This window comes from Gigantopelta aegis, chromosome 4 (genome assembly GCF_016097555.1).
Source record: "Gigantopelta aegis isolate Gae_Host chromosome 4, Gae_host_genome, whole genome shotgun sequence".
NCBI classification, from domain to species: Eukaryota; Metazoa; Mollusca; class Gastropoda; order Neomphalida; family Peltospiridae; genus Gigantopelta; species Gigantopelta aegis.
In genome coordinates, this window is record NC_054702.1 from 29,113,541 (window position 1) to 29,124,650 (window position 11,110).

Here is an 11,110-nt window from a genome sequence, read left to right on the forward strand (position 1 = left end):
GGCACTCTCTGAGTCCCTTCCACCAGTACAGAATTTTGCACCTGGGGCAACTGCCCAGGTGGCCCTGCCCACACTACGCCACTGGCAACATGAGACTGTGTGCTCAGATTTTAAACCAACTGAAGTGTTTCCTTACAAAACCTGTTAAAGGAACAGTCTTAGTGATGCATATAATGATCAAAATATTTAGTCACTTTTTTTTGAAATATGAAGTTTTATACCTTGAATTAGTTGCTCACAAAAAATTACATCTAAATAATATTTATTACCATTTATAAATATATATTAATATAAAATTCAGTTAGGGTGACAGACAGGTTAGTGCTAGAGGCCATTCAAATATGTAAAGCTCAAGGGTGGTCGGTGGTTGTAGGTCCAAATGTGTTACAGGTGGGTGTACTGAACAGCATCACGTATCACACCTTTTTTTTTTTATTACTAAAATCTTTATTTTATTTTATAAATGCTCCCATCATGTCGACAATAATTAACATAGGTAGTTATAGCTAGATGTGTATATACACACAATATGGATTATAAATTGAGTTGAAATGCATATATGCGCTTTCCCAAATTGCAAAACATTGTGTTAAAATTATATTGCACCCATCGCATGATTTGTTTATGAATGACCGGCCTCGGTGGCGTCATGGTTAGGCCATCGGTCTACAGGCTGGTAGGTACTGGGTTTGGATCCCAGTCGAGGCATGGGATTTTTAATCCAGATACCGACTCCAAACCCTGAGTGAGTGCACCGACCAGTGATCCATAACTGGTTCAACAAAGGCTATGGTTTGTGCTATCCTGCCTGTGGGAAGCGTAAATAAAAGATCCCTTATTGCCTGTCATAAAAGAGTAGCCTATGTGGCGACAGTGGGTTTCCTCTTAAAATCTGTGTGGTCCATAACCATATGTCTGACGCCATATAACCATAAATAAAATGTGTTGAGAGTGTCCTTAAAGAAAACATTTTCAAGTGTTATGTAATATTTTGCAGAGTGTATGGGTTTCGCATTACAGGGTGGAGGGAGGGTATGTAATTTTGACATAAATAGTGTTATATAATATTTGAACGGCCCCATTCTTTGAATTTGATTGGCATCTCCATATTGATAAATAACTGGCACAGCTGTTTTAATGAATGGGGGGAAGGAGGGCTAATTTTTATGGTTGTTCTATCATCAGGTTTCCGTATTAGCATTATAAGTCATTTTAAAGTCCCGAAATAAAAACTGGTGAACCTACGGACCTGATGCACCGTGAAGACTTTCTATATATTTTATAATTTCACTAATAATTCTTGAGGAAGCCACGCTATCCTGTATGTGTGATGGTGCATATAAAAGATCCCTTCTAATGGAATAAAGTAGCTAGTTTTCTCTCTAAGACTATATGTCAAAATGGCCAAATGTTTGATATCCAGTAGCCAATGATTAATAAATCAATGTGCTCTAGTGGTGTCATTAAACAAAACAAATTTAACTTTAATTATGCAAGGATTATATGCGGGATCAATTAATTTTTAACTATTTATCAGCAACACCTGTAACTTCAAGAATGCAATTTTATGTCCAATATAGGCGAAAATGAAAATAATATACTGTGAAAAATAACATGCACAGTGGTTATATCAAAATTTATTAAATCATTTTATATGATAGCTATAAACTAATGGTATTTTCATGAAGTTCTATATGTTTTAACATAAGATTATTTTTTTGCAAACTGACATCATGATTTGACAAGTTTTGTAAAATTGCTCTTCAGTTGTTAGATTGTAAAACAATGTGATGCATGTTTCAGATGCTATACAAATTATAAAACAATGTCATGCACTTTTCAGATGCTATACAAATTATAAAACAATGTCATGCACTTTTCATATGCTATACAAATTATTAAACAATGTGATGCATGTTTCAGATGCTATACAAATTATAAAACAATGTGATGCACTTTTCAGATGCTATACAAATTATAAAACTTTTCAGATGCTATACAAATTATAAAACAATGTGATGCATGTTTCAGATGATATACAAATTATAAAACAATGCTATACATGATTCAGAAGATGCTGCTATATGGTATTATGGTGAGCTTCCTAGATTAAAAAACTATACACAAAATATCCATGCAAAAATCTTTAACTATTGCACTCTTGCTCTTCCTTATAAACAAAGCTTGTATCCCCTCTGATAACGTGCATTGTTTTGTTTTTTATTAACACCACTGAAACACAAATGTGATGGAATAGGTATGCAAAGAATGGGGTTCTTTTGGTTTTTATCGGTTTTCCACATTGGTGCGTATGGTCCCTAAGTGGGACTCTTGTGATTAAAGATGCTGTATTTTCTTCTTTTATTTTGTTTATTTTTCATATACAACACAATTTAGTTTTACAAAATATAACTGAACTTTACAGTGACCAAACCAAGTAATAGTTTGCTAGTTGTTTATTATTTGCCATTGTAGTAGGACTACGCTCTCTGGCTAGATTTATTTCAAATTATTTGTAATAAAAGATTTTTATTTATTATAGTTTTTTCATTTTCTTATTACTAACATTGCAGAGGTTATACCAGAAATGTGGTAGATGAGAGAGAGAGAGAGAGAGACAGAGAGAGAGAGAGAGAGAGAGAGAGAGAGAGAGAGAGAGAGAGAGAGGGGGGGGGGGGGGAGGACCTCTGCAATAAAAACATATGTATCACGCCGCGTATTATGTCGACATTTATCACCCCATGACGTCATAATACACATGAGGTAACATATTGTGTATAGACTGTTCTGGCATGTATGTATGTACGAATTTGTTTTTTTCCAAATTCTGACATCGATAGAAGAAGCAAGTCACCAATGCCATAATATGAGCCGCCGCGTATAGAACTTTATTGGTAACGTAATAGTTATTGTGTACATAACGTACAACGGTCCTGGAGCAAAACTTCAAATTCGGGCAAAAATTATACAGATATTCGGGCAAAATCTGCTAACCTGAGACTTTTGTACCATGTATTTCCATCATTCTACCCTCAAACTTAGTTGTAATTCATGTAAAAAAAATTGGTAGTGATGCTAATATGAATAAATGTTGTCCTGATTCGGACATTTTAGTTTAAAAGCCCGCCTTCCCACCAACATTTTTGCAGCCAGCTATTCCAGTGTATAGTATGTGCAACTATAATGTATAATAGCTAAAACATTATGATGTGCCATTTTCTAGTGAATGGGGTTAAGAGTGGAGTTAGGACAGATTATGTTCGTTTATTATTGTACATAACGAACATAATCTGTCCTATTTCATTGTACATTGGAGAAGTGGTGTTATGTATAATTATAAAACAAACTCCAGTAATATTACAATGTTTGGGAGAGGGGTGATGTTATATATAATAAAAAAAAATATATAGCCGGCAATAATCCCATGTATTTTGGTGTGGGAGTGCAGGGTGTGTTCATATGTGTAATACACAGTGGATGAGTGTAGTCTACTAGATTCCAGTGTATGATGGTAAGCTTCAAGGGGTGGTATTATGTATAATTGTAAAACAAACCATCCTGCTATATTGCAGTGTATGGAAAAGAAGTAGTGTTACGTACATAACAAAATATTCCTGTTGTATTCCAGAGTATAGGCAATAGGATGGTATTATGTATAATAACAAAAACAACATAGCCTGCTCTATTGCAGTGTATAGAAGAGAAGTGGTCTTACGTACGTACATGGTATTGTTCCATTTTGACGAAAGTGGGTCTAAGCAACCCATAAATGAATTAAAATCCACTGTCATTGACACTGTCGACTAGTTCTAATGGCGAAAACATGCTTACATTTGCACGTAAATTAGGGCGAAAGCGAAAGGTCTGCTAAGTGCCCATAACTTGCTTTTTCACAAAGCGCTTCATTTGCACGCTTTGCACGTGTATTCCATGTTCCCAATGCTGAATTCCGTATAATTGGAGCTTGCGTTCGTGTACGGTGCACACTCCAAATTCGACAATGGTACGACGTCAACTGACTATCGAAGATCGAGGAAGGGCTATTGCTTGGCTTCAGGGTGGCAATACGCAAAGAAATGTTGCTCTGAGACTTGGTGTCAGTCAGAGTCGTTGGCCGACTGTGGCAACGGTACCAAGCAACGAATTATGTTTTGAAATCGTCCACGTTCGGGAAGACCCCGAAGCACTACAAATAGAGAGGACCGCTACATCACCAATATGGCTCTACGTCAACGCACAACCACTGCAAGCCGATTACGTGACAATCTGCGGACTGCGACTGGAACTCGAGTGTCTGATGAAACCATACGCAATCGTCTGAGAGCCAATAAGCTACGCTGCCGTCGCCAGGCTGTTCGACCACCACTCCTACCACGTCACAGAACGGCCAGACGTCACTGGTGCACACTTCATCTGCGGTGGCAACGTACTCAGTGGGGTCGAGTGATGTTCACTGATGAGTCCAGGTTTAGTCTCCAGTTCAACGACGGTCGGGTTCGTGTCTACAGACGTCCTGGGGAGCGCTTCGCTGACGTTAACGTTAGACAACGTCACCGGTTCGGTGGTGGCAGCGTCATGGTGTGGGGCGGCATCTCTATCCACCACAGGACCCCCCTCTATGTGGTGGATGGCAATCTGAATGGAATCCGCTATCTGAATGAGATTATCAGGCCGTTGGTTCTCCCAGGCCTTTAGCAGATTGGCGGCGGGGCAGTTCTGCAGGATGACAATGCCAGACCCCACCGCGTCAGGGTGGTAACGGACTTTCTCAGACAACAAGGTATCGCCAGGATGGATTGGCCAGCATATTCGCCTGACTTGGCCCCAATAGAGCGCCTGGGACCAATTAGGCAGGATAGTTCGGGATAACCATGCCCCTCAGGCCAACCTTCATGATCTGGGTCAACTTCTTATAGCAGAGTGGCAGGCCATTCCCCAAGAGTTCTTCAGACGTCTGTTCAACAGCATGAGGCAACGATGTGTCGAGTGTATTCGCGCCAGGGGTTGATTCACACACTATTAAACGAATGTTCTAATGTGTAAAATCCATGTTTGACAACCTTCAACTTTGACAGCATATCATGTGACTTTCTTGTATACAGTGACGTTTATTTGTGTTTTTTTGTAAATATGGAACAATAAATTAAATTTTTGGTGTAGTTTACATCATCAATCTAATACACTCTGAAACTTATTTGGTTATATTTTTGACCCTTAAATTCTTTTGAGTAGTATATTATAACAAAAACAATATAGCCTGCTCTATTGCAGTGTATAGAAGAGAAGTGATGTTGTGTACATAACACAATATTAGTGTTGTATTCTGGTGTATGGGCCATGGGATGGTATTATGTATTATAACAAAAACAATATAGCCTGCTCTACTGCAGTGTATAGAAGAGAAGTGGTGTTATGTACATAACACAATATTAGTGTTGTATTCCAGTGTATGGGCAATGGGATGGTATTATGTATAACAAAAACAATATAGCCTGCTCTACTGCAGTGTATAGAAGAGAAGTGGTGTTATGTACATAACACAATATTAGTGTTGTATTCCAGTGTACGGGCAATGGGATGGTATTATGTATTATAACAAAAACAATATAGCCTGCTCTACTGCAGTGTATAGAAGAGAAGTGGTGTTATGTACATAACACAATATTAGTGTTGTATTCCAGTGTATGGGCAATGGGATGGTATTATGTATGATAACAAAACCAATATAACCTGCAATATTGCAGTGCATGGAAGAGAAGTGGTCTTACGTACATAACACAATATTCCTGTTGTATTCCAGTGTATAGACAATGGGATGGTATTATGTATTATAACAAAAACAATATAGCCTGCTCTATTGCAGTGTATAGAAGAGAAGTGGTGTTATGTACATAACACAATATTAGTGTTGTATTCCAGTGTATAGGCAAAGGGATGGTATTATGTATGATAATAAAAGCAATACAACCTGCAATATTGCAGCGTATGGAAGAGAAGTGGTCTTAAGTATATAATAACAAAATATTCCTATTGTATTCCAGTGTGTAGGCAATGGGATGGTATTGTGTATGATAACAAAAACAATATAGCCTGCTATATTCCAATACTCTAGTTGAGGGAGTCGTGCCATTTGTAAATATATAGTATATATTTTGTTATATTAAATGTACCTTTTCGTATGTATAAATTTGTGCCATTTTATCAATAAACTTTATTCAAATATTTTAAGTGTTCTGTTGGTTTCTTAAATCATCACATTCATTTCTGATTTGTCTGCTCCCAAAATGTCTATTTCTTAAAATTTGCATCATGTATTTGTCCTTATGTGGGAGTGGTGTGCAGCTATTTGATAGAGCACTGATTGAGTGTTCTCTGGCCCTGTTCTCGTGATATGCTGGATCAGGCCTAGAGAGTTCTCTAGGTTGCATAGTACCAAAGAAGAGAGTTCCGTGTCAAAATTCGAGGTGCACCGTGAAATATTTATGGAGTAAAAGCAGCTGTGGGTGTGATTGGTAGTAATATGTGACGTTCATTATATGTGTAAATACTATTATTCATTGACAATAAATAAATACACTTTTATATGTTATACAGTTGTTATGCAGTATATACCAGAGGTTGAAACTAATGCGGGATACCCCCAAAAATGGAACTGCAATTTTCAGCAAAAATGACGGTTGTTATTAAAAACATTAATTAAATCTTTTTAATGAAACGTGACCCCCCTCCCCCCTCCCCCCCCCCTCCCCATTTTCATGCAGTTAGATTAGATGTGAGGTGCCACACGTTTTATTGCTGTACTTCCTGGGTGTGTTGATACGCTGCTTGTATCAGTTTTATTAGTAAACGTTAAAATTATCGGCAATATGAATTGATTTGGTCTATTAGAACCTCTATGCTAATTTTCCCCATTTCAAAATGGTCGCCAAATACTACAGCAGAGAGAGAGAGAGAGAGAGAGAGAGAGAGAGAGAGAGAGAGAGAGAGAGAGAGAGAGAGAGAGAGAGAGAGAGAGAGAGAGAGCGTGACTTAGCGGGGGAGGGGACTACAATAAAAAAAAAACCCAAATGTAGGCATATGTATCACGCCGCGTACTATGTCAACATTTATCACCCCATGACGTCATAATACACATGACGTAACTTATATTGTGTATAGACTGTTCTGGCAGGTATGTATGTACAAATTAGTTTTTTTCCAAATTCTGAAATTATCGATAGAAGAAGTAAGTCACCAATGCCATAATATGAGCCGCCGCGTATAGAACTTTATTGGTAACGTAATAGTTATTGTGTACATAACGGTACAACGGTCCTGGAGCAAAACTTCAAATTCGGGGCAAAACATCATACAGATATTCGGGAAAAATGTGCTAACCTGAGCCCTTTGTACCATGTATTTCCATCATTCTACCCTCAAACGTAGTTGTAATTCATGTAAAAAGGGCGTAGTGATTCGTGTGCAACCGTATATGAGATGTTTGGTAGTGATGCTAATATGAATAAATGTTGTTATCCTGATTCGGACATTTTAGTTTTAAAAGCCGGCCTGTCCCCTCCCTCCCCCCTTCCTACAAAACATTGGAGCCAAGCCTTCCGATACGCCTATGATTATGTATTTAACACATTTTAATTTCAGTTTAAGGATCCACATGTGACATAGGCTTACGGACTTCCATTTTTCTAGGGGGGAGGGGATAATGGAGTAGGCTAATTTCCCCCGAATTAAACAAAAATGCTCGAATCTGGATAAAAAATTATTTATTCATAAAACACACTGTCGTAGGAGCGGGGGAGGGGTGGGACTGGAGGGCCTTTTTTTTTTTTTTTTTTTTTTGGCCTTAAGCTCTGTTTCAACCCATAGTGAGTCTTAACATCCCAGTGGCTGCTACATAAAGCGTCTCTCTCAATGACCACTAAGAAATGACGATTAGCTTCTGTCCTGGACAGACAAGTTCAGGACAACTGAGCAGTGTTGCCAGGAAAATGTGCACTTGAACTTTTACCTGGACAGAAGCATGCAAAGTAAATGAAGTAAAGAAGAATTAAATATACTGAACTCCATTAAAAAACACACCAGTTTAACACCACTAGAACACATTGCCTTATTAATCATGGGCGATTGATTTTAACATTTGTAATTTTGACATATGTCTTAGAGAGGGAAACCCAGCATACATTTTCTATTTGTTACCAAGGGATCTTGTATAGGCACCAATCCCACCCGACAGGACTACACACACATACCCACGGTCCTTGATTACAAGTCGTGGTGCACTGGTTGGAGCGATAAATAGGACCGATGGGTCTACCAACGGCAATCTACACCGTGCCAATTTGTAGTTGCAAAAGGATAGAAAACCCATCACATTTAACTGATTTTGTGTAAGGATCGATGTTTGTGTAATTTTCAGTAAAAATCTGGCCGGTTGTTATTGAAAAAAATCAATTAAATCTTTTTAAATGAAACGTGAACCTTCCACCCCCTACACCCCCCCCCCATTTTCATGCCAGGGTACGATCAAGACTTTGTAGGGGCACACACTTTATATTGCTGTACTTCCGGTGTGTGTTGATACGCTGCCTATATCAGTTTTATTTAGTTTAAACGTTAACCAGATGGCAATAGGAATTTGATTTGGCTCTATTAGAACCTCTATATTCATGTCCACATTTCAGAAATGATCGCCAAAGGGGGGGATTGAAGAGGAAAGAAAAAGCCCGGATGGACGAGGAGAAAGGGATTCGAGAGAGGGAGAGGAGCAGAGAAGAGGAGAGGGGGGAGAGAGGGAGAGGAGTAGAGGAGAGAAGAGAGGAAGAGGAGAGAGATGTAAGAGAGAGAGGAGAGAGGAGAGAGAGAGAGAGAGAGCGAGAGTTAAGGTTAAAATTATGCCAGATAGGAATTGATTGGTCTATTAGAACCTCTATGTAATTTTCCCATTTCAAATGGTAGCACCAATGAGGACAGCAGAGAGAGCGAGAGAGAGAGAGAGAGAGAGAGAGAGAGAGAGAGAGAGAGAGAGAGAGGAGAGAGAGAGAGGCGCTAAGGGGGGAGGGGACTACAATAAAAAAAACAGGATGTAGGATAGGTAGCACGCCGGCGTACTGAGTCAACAGTTATCACCCGTGAAAGACGTCATAGATACAATGGACGTAACTTATATTGTGTATGGCGATCTTTTGTGCTGGAGAGTATGTAAGTACGAATTTGTATTTTTTTTCCAAATTCTGAAATTATCGATAGAGGAGTAAGTCACCAATGCCATATAAGAGCCGCCGCGTTATAGAACTTTATTGGTAACGTAATAGTTAGGAGTGTACATAACGGTTACAACGGTCCTGGAGCAAAACCGTCAAATTCGGGCAAAAATAATAGAGATATTCGGGCGAAAAGGTGACTAACCTGAGATCTTTGTACCATGTAGATTCCGTCATTCTACTCAAAAACGTTACATGTAATTCATGTAAAAAGGAGTAGTGATTCGTGGCAACCGTATATAGAGGTTTGGTAGTGAGGCGAATATGAATAAATGTTGTTTCTCGCCTGTCATATAATAATTCTTTAATCCCATTGGGTGTTTGCCGTTGGACAAATCCCTTAAGGGGGGGGGGGAGAGAGGGAGAATAAGGGAGGAGAAAGGAGAGAGATGTGAGAGAGAGAGAGAGGAAAGTAGAGGCAGAAATGAGAGGATAGATAACAGTGATAATCAACGGAGGGAGAGAGAGAAGCGATACGGGAGAAGTGACGCGACGTAGATATCCAGATGGGCGCGGAGTGGTAGGCAGAAGTCTATCATAGAGACGATTAGAGTGGAAGGAAGCGAGCGTGAGCGTGATAGCGAGAAGACGGGAAACACGAGAATTAAGGGAAGCTTGTGCACGGGACCGCTATTCTAAAGGGGGAGGGGAGGGGGGAGAGGAGGTCTCGAGGCACAAAAAAAAAGATGGGGAGAGGATGAGGCAAAACTAGAGGAAACTTCCTTTTTTTTCTTTTTCTTTTCAGAGAAGAAATATTTTTAGCAAGGAAAGGGAGAGGAGAGAAAGAAGGATGAGAGAGAGAAAGAGAGGGAGAGAGAGGAGGGCGAAAAAGACAAAGAGAGCATGAGCGGAGACGAGCGGAGAGAGCGGAGAGGAGAGATTTGGGAGAGGGAGGGGGGAAAAAAGAGAGAGATAGGCCTAGACTTTGTTCAGGGAGATGGAGGGAACAAGAGGATTGGGAATAAGAGAAGATACTAGAGGAGACGGATAATCTAGAGAGAAAAGAGAGGGAGGATCTAGAGAGGCGAAGCAGAGGATATAGCGAGTTAAGGGCACTATCGTTGGGAGCGGAGGGGGGAGAGCAAAGAATGAGAGGGAGGGGGAGAAGAGAGAAAGAGAGAGAAGACAGAACAAGAGAGATAGAGGAGAGAAAAGAGAAGAAAGGAGCTGAGAGGCAAAGAGGAGAGAGGGTGAGAGAGGGGACAGAGGGGAGAGGGAGAGCTTCTAGAGAAAAAGGAGAGAAGAGAGAGAGAGAGAGAGAAGAGGAGAGGGAAGGGAAAGAAGAGAGGAGGAGAGGGGGATGGAGGAGGGGGTGAGAAAGAGAGAGCGGGAGCGAGAGAGGGAGAAGGGAGAGAGAAAGAGGGTTTTGATTCCGAGAGGAGGTGGGGAGGGGAGGCGAGAGAGGAGGAAAGTAGGAAAGAAGCGAGAGAAAACTAGATTTAGGTTCCAGGAGGATTCCGAGAGACAGGAGAGGGAAAAGAGAGGGGGGAGGAGGGGGGGGAGAAAAGGAGTACAAGAGAGGGGAGAGATAAGAGGGAGGGACGAGGAGAGGCACAGGAGAGGGAGGGCGGGCACACTTTGAGGTCGAGGCGAGTCAGAGATTTCGCACGCACATATTTTAGAGGGGACACACTAGAGCGGAAATAAGAGGAGGAGGAAGAAGACGAGGAGAGAAAGGAGATGTAGGAGAGAGAGAGACCGCGCATAGAGGGAGGGGGAAATGAGAGAGGAGAAGGAGAGCGAGAGAGGAAAAAAGAGAGAGGAGCGCAGAGGAGGAGAGAGAGAGCGAGACGGGGGAGTTTTCTGCTGTAGAAGGAGGAGAGGACTATGGGAAAGAGAGAGAAAGGAGAGGG

At 40.4% G+C, this 11,110-nt stretch overlaps 1 protein-coding gene across 1 annotated transcript; it reads left to right on the top strand.

Moving 5' to 3' along the window:
- Positions 1-10,060: 10,060 nt before the first annotated feature.
- On the top strand, positions 10,061-10,839 carry LOC121369780 (vicilin-like seed storage protein At2g18540; the record flags this gene model as incomplete). The annotated part of the gene is made up of 2 exons (XM_041494838.1): positions 10,061-10,123; positions 10,486-10,839. Coding segments are annotated over 2 exons (417 nt in total), but the record flags the coding sequence as incomplete, so codon positions are not given.
- Between the last annotated feature and the right edge of the window lie 271 nt (positions 10,840-11,110).